Source organism: Coregonus lavaretus, assembly GCF_964263955.1.
Source record: "Coregonus lavaretus genome assembly, chromosome: 14".
Taxonomy (NCBI): domain Eukaryota; kingdom Metazoa; phylum Chordata; class Actinopteri; order Salmoniformes; family Salmonidae; genus Coregonus; species Coregonus lavaretus.
In genome coordinates this window covers 33,675,601-33,699,008 of record NC_140001.1, presented here as the reverse complement: position 1 = coordinate 33,699,008, position 23,408 = coordinate 33,675,601, and the positions used below count along the sequence as shown (strand labels likewise).

The window sequence follows — 23,408 nt, the reverse complement described above, 5'->3', positions numbered from 1 at the left end:
TTGTGGAAAAATCACCCTGATTAACTCTTTAGTAGTATCCCAGTTTACCTATTTGCTTATTTGCCTACACCTAGCGAACATTTTTGTAAATTATATGAGAAAAAAATATTCCATATTTGGAACGGCAAGCAAGACAAAATTAAACAGGCCTATTTATATAATTAATATGAATTCAGAGGACATAAATTATTAAATATTAAAGCATTAGACCTATCACTAAAAGCTTCAGTCATACAAAAGTTATACTTAAATCCGAACTGGTTCTCTAGCAAATTAGTAAGATTGTCTCACCCAATGTTCAAGAAAGGCCTTTTTCCCTTTATTCAGATTACAACCTCTCACTTTCAGTTATTTGAAAAGGAAATAATCTCCCAAATATCACTAGAGTTGTCCGGGTTTGGCCAGTGTAGGCCGTCATTGTAAATAAGAATTTGTTCTTAACTGACTTGCCTAGTTAAATAAAGCAAAAAAAAAAAAAGATATATATATATATATGTATATATATTTGCGTGAAGAAAAACATATGGGGGATTGGAAGTGATGTAGACAATTACACTGATGGAAGTTACAATCTATCTGCAATATTAAAGCTGATCTACCCCCTAAAAAAAAAAAAAAAAAAAAAAAAGAATGAATGGGGTTGTGGTGGATGTGACATTAAACTATGAATTTTCTCATCGGTACCCCCATTTTAGAAAACAGTTAGACGGTAATAGTTGTGGTGTTTATGTGTGCTTGTTCTCTAACTTTAGTCTTATTAAAGTGCAATGTGAATACTCTTTGTCACAATGGCAAGCGAGACTATGTTTTACATTAGTTATCGGAGGGGAAATTACTTAGTTGAAAGAAGTTAAGGTTTTAAGCTTGAAGAATACAGCAGACTGTCTCCTGTAATGCATTTTAAACTGTACAGAAAAGGCCTTTGCTGACCTTGGTAGATAATCATCACAATATAACTTGTAAATAATCTTCTCTCTGTTATTGTAATAGGCCTATGCCTACCTGGGCGGCAGGTAGCCTAGCGGTTAAGAGTGTTGGGGCAGTAACCGAAAGGTTGCTGGTTTGAATCCCTTCGCTGACTAGGTGAAAAATCTGTTGATGTGCCCTTGAGCAAGGCACTTAAGCCTAATTGCTCCTGTAAGTCCCTATGGATAAGAGCATCTGCTAAATGACTCAAATGCCTTCACTGTATACTGCTAACCTGTTAGGTATTACTTCTAAATAATTGTCTTTATTGCCATTCTGAAAGCATTACATTATCATTTTGACTAAAATGTTTGCCTTATGTGTTTGAGTGTGTATAATGCTGCTGGGTATTTAGACCTCAGTCTCCCATGAAATGACACCATACTGTATAAAGATTATACAGACCCTACTGAGTACTCCCAACCCCACTTTTAAGTCAACACATATAGTAATTATTTCTCTATAAGCCTATATGTAATTTATAGGCCTACAGTGTATTGCATTGGGACCACTGGAATGGGTGGAGTAAAATGTGCTGCTGGGTATGTAGACCTCAGTCTGCCAAGAAATAACACCATACACTCAGTGGCCAGTTTGTTTATTAGGTACACCACCCGTTCACGGAAATGGTTCACTCCTACAGACAGTGAGTCACTTGGCCTTGGCTTGCTCGATGCCCATCGAGGCATTCAGTTACTGTTCGATTGAATGTTGGAATGGGCAAAACGAGTGACCTAAGCAACTTTAAGCGTGGTATGATCATCGGTGCCAGGCGCGCCAGTTCCAGTATCTTAGAAATTGATGGCATCCTGGGCTTTTCATTCACGACAGTGTCTAGAGTTTACCGAGAGTAGTGCAACAAACAAAGAACATCCAGTCAGCGGTAGTCCTGTGGACGAAAACAACTCGTTGATGAGAGTTCGAAGGAGAATGGCAAGAATCGTGCAAGCTAACAGGCGGGCCACAAACAGACAAATAACGGCGCAGTGCAACAGTGGTGTGCAGAACCGCATCTCAGAATGCACAACTCATCGATCCTTGTCACGGATGGGCTATTGCAGCAGATGACCACACTGGGTTCCACTCCTATCAGCTAAAAACAAGAAGAAGCGGCTCCAGTGGGCACGCGATCACCAACACTGGACAATTGAGGAGTGGAAAAACATCGCCTGGTCCAACGAATCCCGGTTCCTGTTGCATCATGCTGATGGCAGAGTCAGGATTTGGCGTAAGCAGCATGAGTCCATGGCCCCATCCTGCCTGTTGCCAACTGTACAGGCTGGTGGCGGCGGTGTAATGGTGTGGGGAATGTTTTCCTGGCACACGTTAGGTCCCTTGATACCAATTGAACAACGTTTCCATGCCCTGAAGCATTCAGGCTGTTCTGGAGGTAAAGGGGGGTCCGACCCGTTACTAGATGGGTGGGTACACCCATCTAGTACTCCCAGTCCACATTTACATCGACACATAGAGTAGTTTTTTCTCTATAAGCCAATATGTGATTCATATGCAGTGTATTGCATTGCAGTGGGTGGAGTAAGGATTCACCAGCATTCTTTATTAAACCCGTTGCCCAGCACAATAGACCAATTTAAGTTTTGTAGACTCTATTGAGTAATTCCAATTACATATATTTTATTAAAAGTGTATTTATTTTCATTTAGCCTATACATTGGCCGTGTTCGAGAGGATCAAAACCGTAATGTATCATGGGTAAATTGTGACTACTGACTGATCTACAAATAATAATGAGTCGTTATTTATGATGGAAGGTGATTTGTAGATCAGTCAGTAGGCAGTTGCCTGCACTGTCAGCTGCAATGTCGAACAAGCCCAATAGCTTTCAACATTCCAGTATTGGTGTAAACTTTCTAAAGAAATGCTGGTATAAATAATACAATATTAAAAATAAAAGTACGTAAAATTATCCTTTTTTTAAAAGGTGGTTGCAATGCTGTGAAAAACAGTTGTACTGCACTAGAGTGCAAAAACAAAATCGATATTTCAAAAGTTTAGCATGTCTTTGTAGGGGGACTCTTATTTTGAAGAAAAATAATCCGGATCGTGCTGCCAACATAATATCCTGCTGCCAGGAGAACGGTAATTGGAAAGCCCACTAGCTATCCAGCCCGCGAGTGAGGTCAGAGATCCGCTTGAAAGGTGGAGCCTATATAGGCTGCGGTTAGACAGGCAGTCCAATTCTCCTGATATTTTGTGAAAAGATCTGATGCGATTGGTCAAAAGTGCAGGGGTATTCAACCGGGGGTCCAGCAACAACAGAATAAACACATTTTGAATGACATACCTACAGTAGAAAATAGTAGAATATTTTATTTCTAATGATGCCAAGTTTATTTCTCAACTCTAATATTAAGAAAATTACACTCATTGAAGCCAATTACACTCACTGGAGTATCTGACATAGGCTTTGAAAAAGCACCCGTGAATAGGCTACCAGTGTTGCAAGTGCTGCTGGCTGCTGGTAAACTTTCTTAACCTGGACATTATTTTTTGCCAATACATGGCTAACCTTTGTTTAACCAGCTAAACAGCCGCTCTTAGCGAAAATGTGTTTAGAGTTACATTTCTAGCTAATAGGCTAAGTTATAGTTTACACTTCCTCTTCCAATTATAATGTGGGGAGGTCAAAATAATGAAAAACTACCAAATATATTCATTTTAAAATATGTTGATTACTTCTCCTTGCCATTATCATTCACCTAATAAAAAATGCTTGAATAAATGGATTTATAGCCTATATTTTATTTTGTTATGTTTGCACATTGAAAAAAAGTCACTCATAATTTGTTTTGAGTCACTTATCATTTGTCCATCATTTGCTCACTCACACATAATATGCACATACATTTATACTGACTCTACACACCCGCACACTCACTCACATGCAAGCTGCTGCTACTCTGTTTATCTTATATCCTGTTGCCTAGTGACCTTACCCCTATACATATCTACCTCCATCACTCCAGTATTCCTGCACATGTAAATATGGTATTGGAACTTACTTTTTCAATATTTGCTGTATATAGTATGCTTACTTATTGTGTATTTCATATTTCATATTCTTATTTCTCTTGTTTTTTTTTCTAGTAATACATTGTTATTGATTATTGTATTGTTGGGCTTTGAGTTTGCAAGAAAGGCATTTCACTGTACTTGTGCATGTGACATTAAAACTTGAAACTTGACTGCAATTTTTTGTTACAAATATCACAGTCAGTTTTACTTGGGCCCTATTCATATGTTTTTCCCCACTAATTGGTCTTTACTGTTTCAGAGCTGATCTGATTGGTCAAAATATCAATTAGTGAGAAGGAAAAGATCAGAATTGGGCTGCCTGTGTAAAGGCAGACTCTGATTCCATGTGTTTTTTAAGATGTGAGCTCCCTCTAGTGATGCATTATTTGTTCGTTTTGTCCAGCGCCATTCGCGTATCGTAATACCTTCGCTAGCTGGTTCTTTGGCTCTAGCGAGACACCGTAGGTCCAAGCCCTGTGCGCTTTCATTTTGGTTTAGCTACTAGCTAAGTGATTCCAAATAGCTTCATAATCTTGACTGGAGTTATTTTTAGCTGGCGATTAAAGTGTTGTTGGAGGGTATTCGCTGTGTTCCTGTACCTAGAAAGTGTGTAAATCCACTGAACAGAGGCGGACCTAGTTAGGTCTGGATTAGCCGCTCCTCGAGACCGCTGGCTGCTCAGTTCTTAAAAGGAATCTCTTTACACGTTGGGTGTCATTAGCAAGTTAGCCCGCTAAATTACCTAGCGAACACATCATCGCTAGGTTTTTACAACATGTCATATCGGAGGACAATCAAACTTGTGTGTGGGTTCGCTGGCGGATCAGCGGTGCTTGTTGCCGCAGCGGAATCCCGTGGTTATTTCGGTGACACGCAAGGAGAGCGAGCAGGTCAGTGGAGTCGGTTCAATATTCTCCAAGCTGCACAGCCAGCGACATGGTCAGCGGGGAACCACACTGTTGCATCTACTCGACATGCCTGGGACTTCAACTGGGATAAGTATGACTCCTTTATTAGCTAAGTCTGATGCAGACTACTGTAAAACATAAAGGGTGTCTGATGGGATGTGGGTTAAATCAAGTAGTTTAGTCTACACTGAGTGTGATTGATATTTGCAGCCAGCAACATGTTGACAGCCTGACAGGTGGCTTGTCAGGGCTCTGGGCAGGTAGGTCATCAAGAGAAATAAACCACCACACAAATCACTGATTTGATCCCTCTGTACTGTACTAGGCGGGACTCGTCCACACTGTTGACAAATGGAAAGAAGAAGGAGAACACCAGTGAAGACCCAAGCTCGGAGCAGGAGAATGGCAAACCCAAAGCCACACGCAACATCCTCCTCATCAGGCACTCCCAGTACAACCTGAGTGGGAATGGAGACCATGAGAGAATCCTCACCCCTTTAGGTTCTGTACCCTGTGCTGCTGTGTATTCATGTTGCTAAAAGCATGAAACATAGACCTAGTTCTCCACTCTGCTCTACAGCTCAACAGTTGCGTTTTAGTGAATAAGAAGAGCATAATCAGCAGCACTCTTTAGAGGTGGTGAAAGTGGTATACGAGTACAATCTGGTAATTTATGGGACAATGTGTTGGTGTTCTGCAGGTCGGGAGCAGGCTGAGTTTACTGGCCAGCGGTTGGCTGCCCTGGGGCTGAAGTATGACATCATGGTCTACTCCACTATGGCCAGGGCCACCGAGACGGCCAACATCATCAGCAAGTACCTCCCAGGTCAGAACCCTAGACCGGCAGACTTTACAGCTGAGGCGTATGCCAGAGTCTATTCAATATTCAGAGACACGCTTGTCTGGTACCACGGGACTAACCAGTACTGTGCATCAGGGGTGACCAAATCTCCTTCTGGAGAGCTACCATCCTGAAGGATTTCCCAGCCTCAATCTAACACTCGTGGTTCAACTTTAGAATCACGTTTTGACTTCAGAAAATGGATTGGTTGAATCAATAGACCATGGGGTTAAATCAGGTGTGTTTGTGTAGAGCTGGAGCAAAAGCCTGCACACCCAGTAGCTATTCAGGAGGAGGGCTGGCTACCTCTGCTGCTATTCATGGTGCAGATATTTACAGTTCCTTCAGAAAGTATTCACACCCCTTGACTTTTTCCACATTTTGTTGTGTTGCGGCCTGAATTTAAAATGGATTCAATTGAGATTTTGTGTCACTGACCTACACACAATACCCCATAATGCCAAAGTGGAATTATGTTTTTTTACATTTTTACAAATTAATAAAAAATAAAAAGCTGAAATGCCTTGAGTAAGTAAGTATTCAACCCCTTTGTTATGGCAAGCCTAAATAAGTTCACGAGTAAAAATGTGCTTAACAATGCACATAAGTTGCATGGACTCACTCTGTGTGCAATAATAGTGAATGACTACCTCATCACTGTACCCAACATATACAGTTATCTGTAAGGTCCCTCAGTCAAGCTTTTAAATGTATGTATATCTGTCCTTGAGCCATTCTTGTCTATTAATGTTCTGAATTATGTCGTTTCATGTTTGGTGTGGACCCCAGGAAGAGTAGCTGTGGCTTTCGCAACAGATAATGGGGATCCTAATAAAATACCAAAGCAGTGAATTTCAAACACAGATTCAACCACAAAGACCAGGGAGGTTTCCAATGCCTCGCAAAGAAGGGCACCTATTGGTAGATGGGTAAAAAAAAAAGCAGACATTGAATATCCCTTAGCGTGGTGAAGTTATTAATTATACTTTGGAGGGTGTATCAATACACCCAGTCACAAGAAAGATACAGGCATCCTTCACTCAGTTGCCGGAGAGGAAGGAAACCGCTCAGGGATTTCATGATGAGGCCAATGGTGACTAAAAGAGTTACAGAGTTTAATGGCTGTGATAGGAGAAAACTGAAGATGGATCAATAATATTGTAGTTACGCCACAATATTAACTTAATTGACAGAGTGAAAAGAAGGAAGCCTGTACAGAATACAAATATTTTTCATATGTTTTTTTAACAGAAATTACAATTAAATCCATTTTAATCCCACTTTGTAACAGAACAAAATGTGGAAAAAGTCAAGGTGTGTGAATACTTCCTGAAAGCACTGTACATCACTTGATACCAAAGCTCTATCTCTGATAACAGCCTCAGAAGCTTCGATCTCAGATTTTCAGATGTAAAAGTTGTCATGAATAGATAATTATTTCACTACTCACCACTAACTAACTTTAATCTTCTGATTTGTTATTGTTATAGGGGTAGAGCTGGTGAGCTGTGATTTGCTTAGGGAAGGAGCACCCATCGAACCTGTGCCTCCTGTTAACCACTGGAAGCCTGATGCTGTGGTGAGAGACACGCCCATTCTCTGTCATATTACCTCCTGTTTAGTTTCCCTTTCACTTATTAGTTACTGCCGTCTGCATCATTCAATGCAATGTATTCCAATGAGAGGTCAGAGGTAATCTCAAACCCTCGTCTGACACGACCACTGTGGACCTCTACCGCTCTACAGCAGTACCACGAGGACGGGGCCCGGATCGAGGCTGCCTTCCGCCGCTACATCCACCGCGCTGACCCCAAGCAGAAGGAGGACAGCTACGAGATCATCGTCTGTCATGCCAATGTCATCCGCTATTTTGTGTGCAGGTGTGTTGGTCTCCCCAGGCAGGCTGAAGCTGGAGCAAAGCCTCATTCAACAAGATGATGCCAATCAACATGATGACTTTGTCCAGCAATTTCACTGTCTTGCTGATGTCTTTGCATTTCATGACTATAATGATGTGCTTTCCAACATCGCATGATGTGAATATTTGTTTTTAAAAATAGACCAGCTCTCATAGCATATTTAGGTTGCTTTTACAGGCTCTCTCCCTCCCTCTGTGTGTCAGGGCTCTGCAGTTTCCTCCAGAGGGCTGGCTGAGGATGGGGCTGAACAACGGCAGCATCACCTGGCTCACCGTGCGCCCCAGCGGCAGAGTGGCACTGAGGACACTGGGAGACTCAGGGTTCATGCCCCCAGACAAACTCACACGGACCTGAGAAATGTTCCACCTACAGTATTCATTCGTTCTCTCTGAGAGCTTCAGATGTCATCGTAGGGTGAACTGAATGGCTCTTGATTTCTCTTTAAGTGTCTTGAAAGTTACTTTTGGTGTTCTTTTTGTAAATTCAACGTGCAATGATGTACTAACTTTTATGTGGTGTTTTGTGATCAACTCCCGTGCCATCGTTTGCCAACTGCAGTGTGAAAGGGGAGTATACAGTATGTTGTACCCTTCCTTCTCTGATTTTGTATTAAACTTAAGGGGAAGCAGGTTTCTCAATGACTGAACTGTTGCTGTAACCAATCACTTAACTCAGAAAGCTGATGTGATGACTGCCAGTGCCCACTCATTGCTTATTATGAATGTAAACGGTATAGTTGAGGGACTGAAGGATTTTAAAACCAAAAGCGTTCTACATTTGTATGGCTTATTTACTGTAATGCTGTAAATGCTTATCATGTTCAGTCCTTTTGTATTTGGATCAAGGCATCATCTGAGGTTTAGATAGTTGTTGTATTCAGTAGAAACATGCAATAAAGGAGACATGTAAATGTTTTGTGTTCCTCACTAGTACATCAAATAAGTACTCTTAGTCATAAAATAGGGTTAGCTCAAGCTGGGACAAAAGTAATGATATTGTCTCGAGACTTAACAGCAAATCCAATGCACCTTTGTGTTGGCACTACAAAGCTTGAAAATTACACAATGTAATATTTGTTAGTAATTTGTTAGAGGACAAGAGTGCCACCACCATTTCAGGCAGTAACAATGTTAGCAAATGCTCAAAGGACAACAATTCAAAGCTGATGAAACATATTTATTAGTCGGAAGCAAATGAGAAGATCTGGACATACAGAAGACGGGAAAATTCGCGATGAATCCTTTTTTAAAACAAAGCACAGAATGCCAAAGCACAATAAGCATGTTTAAGTATTTAGGTGCAATTTGCAGAACTCCACATTCATAAAACATTTGGAGACCAGAATGAAATCTGTCACCTGTGAGCACCAGTACGACAGACAATACAATCCTCTCCATGAAATAGTTTGTGCCTCTGATGATCAAGGTTTTAATTCACATTCAATATTACTCACGTCTCTCATGCTGACCCAGACTGACAATATAGTAAGGGTGATTTCTATTGAATTTGGATTGATAGCTGTTGACTTCTAGATTAGCTTTGCTGGCTAGAAAACCATACATTTGACAGCAGTTTGTAAATTGACTATTTTTACAGTGATAGCGATCTTCATAGAGTTTGGCGATTGCAGGTTCTTGTATAATCAATGGCTGACTGAATGTGCATGAGTAAACATGTCTTTGCAGTAACCTGTTATGTACAGTTTGGTATTACTCTGACATATTTAGAAAATCCAAGACGAGTTCAAGAAGTTTTGCTTTCAGCTTTTGTGTGAGACTGACAGTTGTTAAAGAAGTAAAGTGTGAAGACAACACAGAAATTACCAGGATGCGCAAAGAAACATTGGTACCTGGAAAATGAAAACGTTTCAATTTATTAAATAACAAAATAAAAACATGGAAAAACTCGGAAGTGTATTATCATTTTCCCCATGTTTGCTTTGCAGCCATTTGTTGGGTTAGCTGCAGTAGGATGGTGGTTGCTATGCTGTTGTGTGTCAGTATGCATCAACTTTGACCAAACAGTACAGGATGTGGCTAATTCTGATTGGAGACTGACTGGTCCATCGTTTCTGAAAATTAAGGCAATTCCTGAACTGAGAAGAAACTAAATAACTGGCAGTTGGTTTTGTGCTACTGTCTGACATACCATAAATAACTCTACAATATATATTTTTTTTACTTTTTAAAAACATTTTCAGTTAGTGAATCCTATCGAGGATTCTATTCTGAGGTTTAACAAACATCTACTCAATCTTTTGGGGAGTGCAGCTGTATTACCGGTTATTCAAAGTAGACAGCTATGATGCAGGTGTTTCACACTTACTATGAATAATATTAATTAATGTCTATTCAACACTCATACAGTATGTAGTACAGACTGAAGGAAACATGTTTCTTTTTTTAAAGTCTGAGTGTACGTCACAACCCAACATACTGAGAATCTCGTATGTATGCAATATATAGAAGTAGAACCATACACCATTAATACAAATCTTCAAGACACTTGTGCATATTTTGTTAGGTAGGTGGTTTTGAGCTCTGCCATATTTAACCACCTTGGTGGCAGAGTTGTAGCCTATCGTTTCTGTCCAGGTGGGGTTAGGGGTCAGGCTTGGAGTTGGCTAGGGGTCATTGATGTGCCTGAGGCGGATGCGCTGGATGTAGCTGGCGTGTGCAGGGCTGTAGCGGCTGGGGCTGGGGAAGTCTGGAGAGCCTGTGTGCCGGGCGGGACTGAAGCGGCCACCAGCAGGGGACACCTGACTGCTGACAGGAGAGCCGTGTGTGAGGGGAGAGGCCTGATGTACCCTGGGTCTGCTTTTTACCACCACAGGGCTGGGCCAGCTGAAAGACAAACAGAAACAAAACCATAATTAGAGTCCGCATTTATTTGGTTGTTTCCATACGATAGCAACTTAAATTTTAAGCACTTGTCAATGTGTTTCCATATTTACAAGTTAACTTGCAGGCAATGACAACTGTTCATGTGCATGGAGGCATTTTTTGTTTTTGCTGTGAAGAATCGTCAAACCAACCTTTGCATGTCTGAAGAGGTGTATGTCTGCATTGTGCTTTTCCATTTCTGAATGCTGGGGAACTTCGAGGGGTCGATGTCTATGGCTTCTATTGCTGACAGGACCTCTCTGTCCAACTTGGTTGGTGAATCGCTGAAAGACAAAACAAGAGTGTTGGCAGATTTCATTTCTGTTGTTTAATTAAAAACCTCAGAATCTTCACCGTAATCCTCATCACTCACCCTTCAATGAAAAGTCCTCTTCTGATGTGAGGTGGGGTCCGTGCTAGGAACTCATGGGAGTTGTCCAGGGACGTATAGGAGCTGGATGATCCGGAGCTGCTCAGATCCCTCCCCCCGTGATCCCACGACTTAGATCTGGCGCAGAGCGTGCGCCCCGACACCGTCCCTGGCCCCCTAGTCCTCTGGCCCAGAGCCTCCAAGCTCTCCTCAGCCGTGAAGTACTCCTCCGAGCTGCCGCTTCCACCACTGGCCCAGTCTTCCACCTCTCCCTCCCTCACACACCTCTCCCTGTCCCCAGGCTCCAAGCTACAGCCCCTCTCAAACACAGAGTCCTCGTTGGTGTCACCCCCCAGCGTGAGGCGGCCCACCCCGGATGCCAGTTCGTCCCGGGAGAGTCCCTCCCTGTGTCCCCCGCTCCTCCTCCGCTCCCTGTCCCTGGTAAGGCCGTCCAGCCCGTCCTGCAGGGACATCCTCTCAAACTCCACCATCAGGTTGGAGATAGGCGATAGCAGGCAGGAGGGGGACGAGGAGGTGCGGGGGGACCTCTTGTCCCCATTGTGAGTCCTCTCTGCCCCCGTGGAGGGACACAGGCCGTTGTTGCAGACAGGCGAGAGGAGGCTCTCTGACATGGAGGAGCTCAGAAGGTCTCGCTCGGCAGCTGTCTCGATGAGGTCATCGGCGCCGTGGTGGGAAACGGGCAGGATGTGGAACTCACGGAGGCCCAGCCCACCCACGGCGCCCGCCAGACTGTCCTTAGAACACGCTGAGGTGATGCTGGTGAGCGCCGCGTTCTGACGGTTCTTTAACTCCTCCAGGCTGACGTCATCACCCTCGTCCAGGAAGGCCCCCACTGAGATGGAGTTGCAGAACTTTTTGGGCTTGACTGTGAATGGCAGAGAGGAGGGGAAAATGTTCATGTTAAGCTACAAGAAATACATTTACTGGTCAATCTAAAGTAGTATAGGAACATCAATTCAAGACTGTGATGGCTGCATCTCATCCCTCTCCTTTCTCAAACTTGATAATTGGAATTCAATACCACTGCTATACAGTTTATCAAGAGCAACTGGTGAGGATAACATTACCTGGGGAAGGGGTTCTGAAGCGGTTGCTGGTTACGTTCTCCCCTGCCTCTTCGTGTGCACGCTGACTGAAGTCCTTCTTGTTGAGGTACTCCTCCAGCTTACGGAGGCCGCCTGCAGACGACAGGTCTGTGAAACTGTCCAGGAAGTCCCAGTACTCAGCCCAGGGATGGCCCAGCTCCCTGGCAAGGACTCTGTAAGGGAACACATAATACACTGCTGTTGGAGAAGCATGCCTACATTGTAGTGTGTGTAAAAATGTATTCTTCCTTTTTTCGCTCGGGTTCTAAGATATTCAAATGTCAAAGTGACTGCACTGGTAAAGTAAAGGAGACACAGTAGAACATGGTTGTTGAACGTTGTGGACTTGTAGACGAACCTGCCCACTCTCTCTGCTCCACGGTCAGGGTCAGACTTCAGGATGTGCTGGAAGTGCCCCGCCCTGTCTCTGGGGGGGGTCTTCCACACCCGGCGGAACTCATCTGCCTGCAAGGAAGACACCAATTAATGTTACATACATCCTGTGTTTCTACAACAGCTTCCCACATGAAAATAAAGAAATAAGGTGTGAAAAGAAGACATAAAAGGAGTGAGGTGAAAGAGAACAATGTGATAATGACCTTAGATGGGCTGAGTGGGCCAGCGAATGCCCTGACTGCCATCACTGGATCCATGGGACTTCGTGTGAGCCTGGGAGCCAGCGAATGAGGAAGAGTTTCTGATGGCTCAGGTGACCAGGGAGCACCAATGACAGGCTGGGATGAGTTGTCTGTGGCCCTCAATAAGGGTATATAACAGCGATCTGTGACAGAAGAGAAGGTGTTATTGGGTAAATAGGTAAGAATAGGAAAACATAAGTCCTGTGATTGGGAGGCAGTGCACTTACCTTCCAAATAGTCACATATCTTCTGTTTCACCTCTTGGGTTTTGTTTTTTCTTTCACAAATAACCTGTCAGGGAAACAGAAGAATTTCATGAAAATCAAATAGTAATGTGGACTAATCAGCAGTCGGTAGCTAGTTTTAAAAATCTATATATATCTGGAGCAACTCACATCAGATGGTTTCTGGTCGTACTTGTTCTTGCAGTTTTTATCTGTATCAGGATGTGAACACAGGACATTCACCACTTCTGGACACCCGAACTTACAGGCAAAGTGGAGTGGTGTCTCAAAGCCCTGGGACAGACAACCAAAGTTAAACACATACAGCATAAACAGAGGCAATTCAATCCAAAACACACAAGTCGGTTACAGCTAAACCTAAACATGGAATAGGCATGCACTCAAAAAGTAGTTTCAAAGAGTTCACTTCATTAGTCCGTTTTTACAATTATTTTATCTGCATAGGGGAATAGGCTAAAAGGCTTATTCAGTGTTAAACCTACAAGGCAACAGGCAAGATACATATGGAGAGAGCCGGTGGTGTAGTGGAGGGTATAAGCAGGTATACGCTGTATACCCACTTTCTTTTAGTGGGCATTGTGTATACTCCCTCCTTAATCCCCACGATGCGTATCAAAGTAGTGTAGTGGAGGTATACGCCGTATCAATTAAGGCTGATAGAACAGATCAGAATGTTTAGCTTAAAATGTTGATCAACTATTATTTCTTCACATTTTAAGCGCAGCAATGTGCACACGGCGGTAGGCCTCACCGCAAATGTCCCAAAATGCAATTTGCGAGAAAACACTGTTCTAAAATGCGCACCGCACATGGACAGAGATGGAAATATCCACTAAGAGATTTAGAAAGAGAGACCTAAAAGATGAAACTACTGTATAATGGACCGCTAATTTGACTAAGATAATGCCTTTGGCTGCTAGACAATGAAAGAAAGTTGATTTGAAAACCAATTGAACAGAAGAGCACATATGAGAAAGTATTTATAAAATAATAATTTCTATGGTGGGATGATTTTGGCTAAATGCTACTTGAAGCAAGGTAAGACAAGCCTCATAATATGAAATAAAAAGTCCAGGTTTCAAACAATTAAGAAACAGGAAAAATATAGACGCTAATGATAGGCCTAACTATCTTCTGGTAGATGGAAAGGCTTTCCCAAAACCTTCTCAATTAAACATTAACTAGCTACAAAGTAGCCTATGCCTACCTGGCAGAATGATATCATGATTATTTGCATCAATCCAGTGGCCATTTGTTTTGCAAACTCCATCTCATGTGCACTACAGAAACACCGCTAACCAAAAAAAAAACTCTGCTATGTGCTTACACAGTTGAATTAAAAGGTAGGCCTAACTACACACAAAAAGGGGAAAATCAGAAACCTGTGAATTTCTGACTCAGTTGACAGCCTCATTTATCTATTTCAATAGCAGTCCTACTATTAGCAAGATACAGAGTGTCACTGTCAAAAAAATCTTCACACAGGTCGCCTTTCCTTCGCCGGGCACAATTTGAGTATACCCACTTCTCCAGGCACCACTACACCACTGGAGAGAGCAGTATCGTAAGTATACTCACAGCTTTGTCTGGAGTGTTGAGGTACAGGTCCACGATGTATCGGATGCGTTTCTGCAGCATGGCCTCCAGGTCATCAGGGTACATGAGCCTCATGAAGTCAGGGTTCTCCAGGGTGTCCAGCAGGAGCTGGGCAATCCCTGGCTCGTTCTCCTTGGCTGCCACGTGCATCACGTTGTACCTACACCCCTCCTGGGAACACAGAGGATTTAATTTAGTGTGAGGAAAACTTTTAGGATTAATTCTTCTGCAAACTACATACCGATTGATTTCATCCACACCACATCATATCAATCTTCATCATTACAGTATATCAATCTGGTGCAGTAGTATAGGCTATATTAAGATGGAGCACATCCACTATAGATTATTGTTCCACCCTGACTCACCTGCACTACGGTGGGGTTGTCTCCAGAGCCGATGAGATAGCGTGGGTTGCTCCAGACCAGTTCACTGAAGGCCACCTCATCCCCCTTCTCCACAGCCTTCCTTAGCTTGGCTGTCAGATCCTGGCAGCGAGGGCTTTTGAAGCCGTTGGCCCTCTCCCTGTTGACGGTGTCTACCTCCATGACAGGGATGTTGTCTACAGCGACAGACCAGAGAGATGGAGACAACAGATTAAAACAGATCAGCAGAATGCGATTAACAGCTTACTCGTTTGAGATTTGGACGTGTCCAAGAAATGAAATGCTATCCAAATACCCTTGAAAAGCACTGCCTTTGTGTATTTCTCTAGGAATTCTAAAAGAAGTACTGAGCTAATAAATTGTCCTCAGCCCAACACTCACCCTTGCAGAAGACCAGGCCTGGTTTGACAGGAGAGACACAGGGGGCAAATTTACTGGGAGAGGGGTAGTAGTCACAGATCCCTTTGGCAAATTTCTCAGCATCCTCTCGACTGGAGAAGGCTTTAAAGCGAGCTCCTTTCATCATCTTAACAGCCTGAAGAGCCTCCTTCTTATCGCCATACACGTGGGCCCTCTCTGGAACAGGAAGAACAAATAAACATTGAAAATGTATGTTTAGATAGCTCCTGATGTCTACCTACAAATAGAAACATTCCAGAATTGGATTTAGAATCGATCATGGTCAGATATGCCATCACAAGCAAAGCAGCTCAAAGTCTTACTACTGCTAAGAAAAATGGAGTCGCCATGCTAATGCAGAAGGCCATAAGGTGACAGATGTTCTATGGATCTCAACCACTGACTTCAAGTCAAAACAAAAATAACCCCTGAAGAGCATGATGTCAAATCAAACACAGCAACATAAAATGTTTGAATTGGACCTTGACTGTGGTGTGACAGCATGCAGGGTCAAGTTCATTCTCGTATCAACATAGCTAGCTTTCCAACAGTTCTCTGCCTTTGCATGTGAAAATAAATAATTACATAAACTTTTGACTGATTAACAGGCCAAAGTACATTTCAGGGATGGGTGATTCCTCACAAAAATTAGAACAAAGAAAGACGATGATTATTCATAGGTCTTTTGGAGGAAGGATTGTCGATATACATTTGAATCTTAAGCATAATAATTATGCTTTCAGATACAAATACATGACATATACACTATATATACAAAAGTACGTGGACTCCCCTTCAAATTAGTGGATTCGGCTATTTCAGCCACACCCGTTGCTGACAGGTGTATACAATCGAGCACACAGCCATGCAATCTCCATAGGTAAACATTGGCAGTAGAACAGCCTTACTGAAGAGCTCAGTGACTTTCAACGTGGCACCATCATAGGATGCCACCTTTCCAACAAACCAGTTAGTCAAATTTCTGCCCTGCTAGAGCTGCCCCGGTCAACTGTAGGCACTGTTATTGTGAAGTAGAAATGTCTAGGAGCAACAACGACTCAGCCGCGAAGTGGTAGGCCACACAAGCTCACAGAACGGGTCCGCCAAGTGCTGAAGGGTGTAAAAATTGTCTGTCCTCAGTTGCAACACTCACTACAGAGTTCCAAACTGCCTCTGGAAGCAACATCAGCACAATAACTGTTTGTCAGGAGCTTCATGAAATGGGTTTCCATGGCCGAGTAGCCGCACACAAGCCTAGGAACACCATGTGCAATGCCAAGCGTCGGCTGGAGTGGTGTAAAGCTCGCCGCCATTGGACTGTAGCAGGGCTGCCCAATTCCAATCCTGGAGTACTGAAACACTTCTGGGTTTCATCCTCTCCTAATCAAGGAATAATTCATACCTGGGACACGAGGTGAGCGCAATTAACTACCAGGTAGAAACAAAAATAGAAGTGTTCGGCCCTCCAGGACTGGAATTGGGCAGCCCTGCGGTAGAGTATATTATATTAAACAATATATTTTAAAAATTGGCAAATCAAAAAAAGTATATTTTAAATATGCATGTTTATAATTTTTCTATACTGATCAATTAATGTCAGATTTTTAAGAATTGAAATCAAAGTACTACTCATAGCAGAGCAAGTGGTACAGCTTCATACAGTGCATTCGGAAAGTATTCAGACCCCTTGACGTTCTCCACATTGTTACATTACAGCCTTATTCTAAAATTGATTAAATAAAAATTCTAATCAATCTACACACAATACCCCATAATAACAAAGCGAAAACAGGTTTAGAAAGGTTTGCAAATGTATTAAAAATAAAAAACAGATATACCTTATTTACATAAGTATTCAGACCCTTTGCTATGAGACTCAAAATTGAGCTCAGGTGCATCCTGTTTCCATTGATCATCCTTGAGATGTTTCTAAAACTTGATTGGAGTCCACCTGCGGTAAATTCAATTGATTGGACATGATTTGGAAAGGCACACACCTGTCTATATAAGGCCCCACAGTTGACAGTGCACGTCAGAGCAAAAACCAAGCCACGAGGTCGAAGGAATTGTCCGTAGAGCTCCGAGACAGGATTGTGGGGAAGGGTATCAAAAAATGTCTGCAGCATTGAAGGTCCCCAAGAACCCAGTGGCCTCCATCATTCTTAAATGAAAGAAGTTTGGAACCACCAAGACTCTCTTCCTGGACTGGCCGCCCGGCCAAACTGAACAATCGGGGAAGAAGGGCCTTGGTCAGGGAGGTGACCAAGAACTCAATGGTCACTCTGACAGAGCCCTAGAGTTCCTCTGTGGAGATGGAAGAACCGTCCAGAAGGACAACCATCTCTGCAGCACTCTACCAATCAGGCCTTTATGGTAGAGTGGCCAGACGGAAGCCACTCCTCAGTAAAAGGCACATGAAAGCCCGCTTGGAGTTTTCCAAAAGGCACCTAAAGGACTCAGACCATGAGAAACAAGATTCTCTGGTCTGATGAAACCAAAATTGAACTCTTTGGCCTGAATGCCAAGCATCACGTCTGGAGGAAACCTGGCACAATCCCTACGGCGAAGCATGGGTGGCAGCATCATGCTGTGGGTATGTTTTTCAGCGGCAGGGACTGGGAGACTAGTCAGGATCGAGGGAAAGATTAACAGAGCAAAGTACAGAGAGATCCTTGATAAAAATCTGTTCCAGAGCACTCAGGACCTGAGACTGGGGCGAAGGTTCACCTTCCAACAGGACAACGACCCTAAGCACATAGCAAAGACAACGCAGGAGTGGCTTCGGGACAATTCTCTGAATGTCCTTGAGTGGCCCAGCCAGATCCCGGACTTGAACCCGTTCCAACATCTCTGGTGAGACCTGAAAATAGCTGTGCAGCGACGCTCCCAATCCAACCTGACAGAGCTTGAGAGGATCTGCAGAGAAGAATGGGAGAAACTCCACAAATACAGGTGTGCCAAGCTTGTAGAATCATACCCAAGAAGTCTTGAGGCTGTAATCGCTGCCAAAGGTGCTTCAACAAAGTACTGAGTAAAGGGTCTGAATACTTACGTTAATGTCAACCTGCCCGCTTGACCCTATCCCCTCCTCTCTTCTCCAGACCATCTCCGGAGACCTTCTCCCTTACCTCACCTCGCTGATCAACTCATCCTTGACCACTGGCTATGTCCCTTCCGTCTTCAAGAGAGCGAGAGTAGCACCCCTTCTCAAAAAACCAACACTCGATCCCTCTGATGTCAACAACTACAGACCAGTATCCCTTCTCTCTTTTCTCTCCAAAACTATTGTGCGTGCCGTCTTTAGCCAACTCTCTTGCTATCTCTCTCAGAATGACCTTCTTGATCCAAACCAGTCAGGTTTCAAGACTGGTCATTCAACTGAGACTGCTCTTCTCTGTGTCACGGAGGCTCTCCGCACTGCTAAAGCTAACTCTCTCTCCTCTGCTCTTGTCCTTCTAGACCTGTCTGCTGCCTTTGATACTGTGAACCATCAGATCCTCCTCTCCACCCTCTCCGAGCTGGGCATCTCCGGCGCGGCTCACTCTTGGATTGCGTCCTACCCGACCGGTCGCTCCTACCAAGTGGCGTGGCGAGAAGCTGTCTCCGCACCACGTGCTCTCACCACTGGTGTCCCCCAGGGCTCAGTTCTAGGCCCTCTCCTATTCTCGCTATACACCAAGTCACTTGGCTCTGTCATATCCTCACATGGCCTCTCCTATCATTTCTACGCTGACGACACACAACTAATCTTCTCCTTTCCCCCTTCTGATAACCAGGTGGCGAATCGCATCTCTGCATGTCTGGCAGACATATCAGTATGGATGACAGATCACCACCTCAAGCTGAACCTTGGCAAGACGGAGCTGCTCTTCCTCCCGGGGAAGGACTGCCTGTTCCATGATCTCGCCATCACGGTTGACAACTCCGTTGTGTCCTCCTCCCATAGTGCGAAGAGCCTTGGCGTGACCCTGGACAACACCCTGTCGTTCTCCGCTAACATCAAGGCGGTGACCCGATCCTGTAGGTTCATGCTCTACAACATTCGGAGAGTACGACCCTGCCTTACACAGGAAGCGGCACAGGTCCTAATCCAGGCACTTGTCATCTCCCATCTGGATTACTGCAACTCGCTGTTGGCTGGGCTCCCTGCCTGTGCCATTAAACCCCTACAACTCATCCAGAATGCCGCAGCCCGTCTGGTGTTCAACCTTCCCAAGTTCTCTCACGTCACCCCGCTCCTCCGCACACTCCACTGGCTTCCAGTTGAAGCTCGCATCTGCTACAAGACCATGGTGCTTGCCTACGGAGCTGTGAGGGGAACGGCACCTCCGTACCTTCAGGCTCTGATCAGTCCCTACACCCAAACGAGGGCATTGCGTTCATCCACCTCTGGCCTGCTGGCTCCCCTACCTCTGTGGAAGCATAGTTCCCGCTCAGCCCAGTCAAAACTGTTCGCTGCTCTGGCACCCCAATGGTGGAAAAAGCTCCCTCACGACGCCAGGACAGCGGAGTCACTCACCACCTTCCGGAGACATTTGAAACCCCACCTCTTTAAGGAATACCTGGGATAGGATAAAGTAATCCTTCTACCCCCCCCCCCAAAAAAATTGTTTTTGTAAAGTGGTTATCCCACTGGCTATAAGGTGAATGGACCTATTTGTAAGTCGCTCTGGATAAGAGCGCCTGCTAAATGACGTAAATATAAAATGTAAAATATTTCAGTTTTTGCTTTGTCATTACGGGGTATTGTGTGTAGATTGAGGGGGGGAAAAAACAATTTAATCAATTTTAGAATAAGACTAACGTAACAAAATGTGGAAAAGGTCATGGGGTCTGAATACTTTCAAATGCACTGTATGACACAACACCAACGTTTGCTTTGTAGCACCTACAGATTAAATAATATAGTCTAAAAGGAGGTCTGGGTAAGGCCAAAATGTCACAAATATTCTAATTTAAATTAATTATTTCTCAATTATGCTTTACGACACGTCAAATATAAGTCAACAATCCTTCTTCCAAAAGGTCCCTTCAATGGATTAAATGTAGTAAAAAAAATAAAAAATCATGGTCTTCTTTTGTTCTAGTTTCGTGAGGAATCACCCGGATATTTTACATCCGTCCCAGTGAAAAAACTGCGTCTTACCATTTGTAGCCAAGACATCTTCCCACAACGGACACACTCCATAGAACAACGTTGGTGACATTTGTGCTGTCTTTGAAGGAGTCTTTGCTTTAGACTGAGAATCAGGGTCTTCCACACGGATATTACAAGGGGTCCTTGACATTACTGTCAGGCCAAGTTCCTCTTCCTCTGGGGGATTGAGCCCCATTCCGTAACCAAAGTCCACCTCATCACTGACAGCCTTAAGAGAGTCAGTGCCAGTGGGTGCTGATGTTGTGGCACATGATGGCACCGGTTTGGCCTGCTCTGCTGCACTGGCGGCCATTGCACTGCTGCCTGGGCCTGCAGTGGTGGCATTACTGCTACTGTCCGTCTCTGTGGCGCTGCTGCTGCCCTCGGCTTCTGCCAGGACGCGGGCCAACTTCCTCTCGAAGATGGCGCGGGTGGTAGCCGTGATTGGGCCGCACTTGAGGTCGGCCCTGGTGAATTCCTCTCGCAGCTCGTCTGCACTCAGCCCTCTCAGCCTGCTCAGAACCGCCTCCATGCTTCAGTTTGGCAACCTGCATGGAGGGTGGGGGGGGGGATTTGATATTCAAACTGCTGTGTAATGATATTGACACTAACAGTATAATACAATGATTAATGTGCCTAAGGCTACTTCTTAATCTTTGCATGGCAAGGAAATAGATTTTAAATGTATTTAAGAAGAATGAAAAAAACTGAACAGACCCCTTTTGAGCTTATTGATAACAAGTGCACCCTATTCACCCTGATCCCCTACTAGACAGCCCATAAGTATGGCTCTGCCATCAAAGGACAAAAAGGGGTAGCTGTAACTGTTTCAAAGACTGGAATAAATTATTTCTCATGGATATGAAAAACCCCTAAAATAAACCCTAACCCCACTGCAGCCCGCCTACGTGACGCTTGGTTTTTAAGCAGCTTCACAAACATGCAAGCCATAATGAACGGAACCGGCGATTCGAAAGCTTTGCGGGGGGGTAAATATAGGTTTGGATGGAATAAATCACATTTTAAACCCCTTTGTGTTCGATGTTTTTAAACATCACCGATTTCGGAGGAGGCGTGGGAATATTTAGAATCTTAATCGATTCAATCGCATGGTGTCACGCCCAAGTGCCATTCCTGTTATCTATTTTCGTGCATTAACAATTTGATACCTCATGTCTTCATGGTAATTTTACTGATATAATCTATTTTAACACAGACTTGATTACATCAGATTCCAAATGTATATCCCTACTTACCAGACATCATCTTAATTGCTTTTCGTTCATGACCTGAAATATATTTTCATATTCAGCAGCAAAGAAACTGTTGAAACAGACAATGCTCAAGACCGTCTGGAATCGTCTCATTGTTTACAAGACATTGTGCGCATGCTCACTTCCAAGGCACGGCTCATGCTAGTGGGGGGGGTTTGATTATTCTGGCCCGGGCTATACCAGCTATGGCCCGTAACTTCATCGGGCGAAAAGGGGAGGGAGGAGAGCCAGTCTCAAATCGAACAGTAATCTGGGCCGCTCGCTCATGTTGTCAACAAGGTGCATCGTTCATAAACATAGAACATCTCTTATCCATAAAATAAATGTTTGCATTTTCAAACAAGTTTTCATTGGGAAGGCAGATAAAGCGTTTTAATCAAAAGCAATCACTTTTGCATGTGAAAACAGAATCCTACTCACATTACTACACGTGCTTAATTAAGTATATTTTGTTTTGAGCCGACTTCACCGTCGGACAGAGCTGGCACCTGGCTCACGCCCGGGAGGCAGCGCGGTTCCAAATCGAATGGAATAAACTTTCAGCCGGTGCAAAACACTCCTACACTAGCTAGCCTAGTTATCAGTCCAAACCAAGCTAGTAATGGTGATGTTGCTAGAAACCGTTCACTGTGCAAGCGATGAATCTCGAAAGGCAATAATCAAGAGACAATGGGCACCTATCTATAACACCCATCTATAATTGGGTTCTAGCAAGTTGGATTCATCTCACAATTGTTAGCTGACTAAATTAGTTAAGAGTTTACTTGCTAGCTAGCTACACCGGAGGTTTAGCCTAAAAGCTAGCAAGCAACACACTTCCCCTATACAACATTGGTCACTTTTGGCTACGCGGAGAAAAGTATACCTTCACAACATTAAAATCACTTTGATCCTTCAGAAAAACACCACCAGTTAGCTACCTAATTTAGCTAGCAGTGTATGACTAAGTAGCTAACTCGGTAGACGTACGCTAGTTACTGTACAACCAACAACAGTTAGCTGTGCCAAATGTAGATTGAGTAAACAGGTTGGATAACACATGGATATATTTTGTTAATGCAACAACTGGTAAGTTTGGACTTGAAAATGACAACATAATCAACGTACACCTCCTTGCTTTCCTCCTGCCGTGTCCTGTCCTCACCGCGGCGGTTTCAAAATGTGACGACAAAGGACCAAGGTTTTGACTAACATAATGCCTGATCGAAATTGAAACTGTACTCTGAAGTGAGCCATGCTAGCCAGCCAGCCAGTCATAATCAATCATAAAAAAACGATATCCTAATAACAAATTGGATATGTATCTCCAAATATAAAAGATATCTATGGAAAAGCTAGTTTCGAAAAAAAAAAATGAAGCATGGGATCAATTAATTTACTAATTAAAGGTAATTTAATCAATTATAAGTCCTACAGCCCGTATAACTATCAAATGTTAGTGTATGAAATAAGAAAATGGATGAGCATTGACGAATAGTTCAACTTTATGAGAAATACAATTATATACAGTACCAGTCAAAAGTTTGAACACACCTATTTTATTTTTATTTATTTTTTACTATTTTCTACCTTGTAGAATAATAATGAAGATATCAAAACTATGAAATAACACATGGAATCATGTAGTAACCCAAAAAGTGTTAAACAAATCAAAATATATTTTATATTTGAGATTCTTCAAATAGCCACCCCTTTGCCTTTAATT

General features: G+C 43.4%; 2 protein-coding genes across 4 annotated transcripts; one reads left to right on the top strand and one right to left on the bottom strand.

Moving 5' to 3' along the window:
• The first annotated feature begins 4,449 nt into the window (after window positions 1-4,449).
• Window positions 4,450-8,583, top strand: LOC311141580 (serine/threonine-protein phosphatase PGAM5, mitochondrial-like). The gene is made up of 6 exons (XM_084176949.1): window positions 4,450-5,001; window positions 5,236-5,411; window positions 5,611-5,736; window positions 7,242-7,330; window positions 7,498-7,631; window positions 7,874-8,583. Exons 1-6 carry the CDS (start codon window positions 4,778-4,780, stop codon window positions 8,022-8,024), a joined length of 900 nt encoding a protein of 299 aa, XP_084033075.1. The 5' UTR covers window positions 4,450-4,777; the 3' UTR covers window positions 8,025-8,583.
• A 355-nt stretch (window positions 8,584-8,938) lies between these two features.
• Window positions 8,939-22,847, bottom strand: ankle2 (ankyrin repeat and LEM domain containing 2). Of its 3 annotated transcripts, none has more exons than XM_084176947.1 (13): window positions 22,811-22,847; window positions 20,439-20,977; window positions 15,275-15,469; window positions 14,876-15,069; window positions 14,490-14,678; window positions 13,062-13,184; window positions 12,894-12,957; window positions 12,628-12,809; window positions 12,387-12,493; window positions 12,011-12,201; window positions 10,926-11,808; window positions 10,705-10,836; window positions 8,939-10,513 (listed from the first exon to the last, which is right to left on the bottom strand). In XM_084176947.1, exons 2-13 carry the CDS (start codon window positions 20,959-20,961, stop codon window positions 10,294-10,296), a joined length of 3,003 nt encoding a protein of 1,000 aa, XP_084033073.1. In that variant the 5' UTR covers window positions 20,962-20,977; window positions 22,811-22,847; the 3' UTR covers window positions 8,939-10,293. The 3 variants fall into 3 exon arrangements, with proteins under 3 accessions (XP_084033073.1, XP_084033072.1, XP_084033074.1); XM_084176946.1 differs by lacking the exon at window positions 22,811-22,847 and adding an exon at window positions 21,686-21,803; XM_084176948.1 differs by lacking the exons at window positions 20,439-20,977; window positions 22,811-22,847 and adding an exon at window positions 15,616-15,687.
• Window positions 22,848-23,408: the final 561 nt, after the last annotated feature.

Coding starts and splice junctions, on each gene's coding strand:
- ankle2 (XM_084176947.1), bottom strand. CDS start 20,961: ATGGAGGCGGTTCTGAGCAGGCTGAGAGGGCTGAGTGCAGACGAGCTG. Junction 13,185..14,489: donor TCAACACTCCAGACAAAGCT/GTGAGTATACTT, acceptor TGTCTGTCCCAG/GGCTTTGAGACACCACTCCA. Junction 12,958..13,061: donor ACGACCAGAAACCATCTGAT/GTGAGTTGCTCC, acceptor TTTCCCTGACAG/GTTATTTGTGAAAGAAAAAA.
- LOC311141580 (XM_084176949.1), top strand. CDS start 4,778: ATGTCATATCGGAGGACAATCAAACTTGTGTGTGGGTTCGCTGGCGGA. Junction 5,002..5,235: donor TGGGACTTCAACTGGGATAA/GTATGACTCCTT, acceptor GTACTGTACTAG/GCGGGACTCGTCCACACTGT. Junction 5,737..7,241: donor CATCAGCAAGTACCTCCCAG/GTCAGAACCCTA, acceptor TTATTGTTATAG/GGGTAGAGCTGGTGAGCTGT.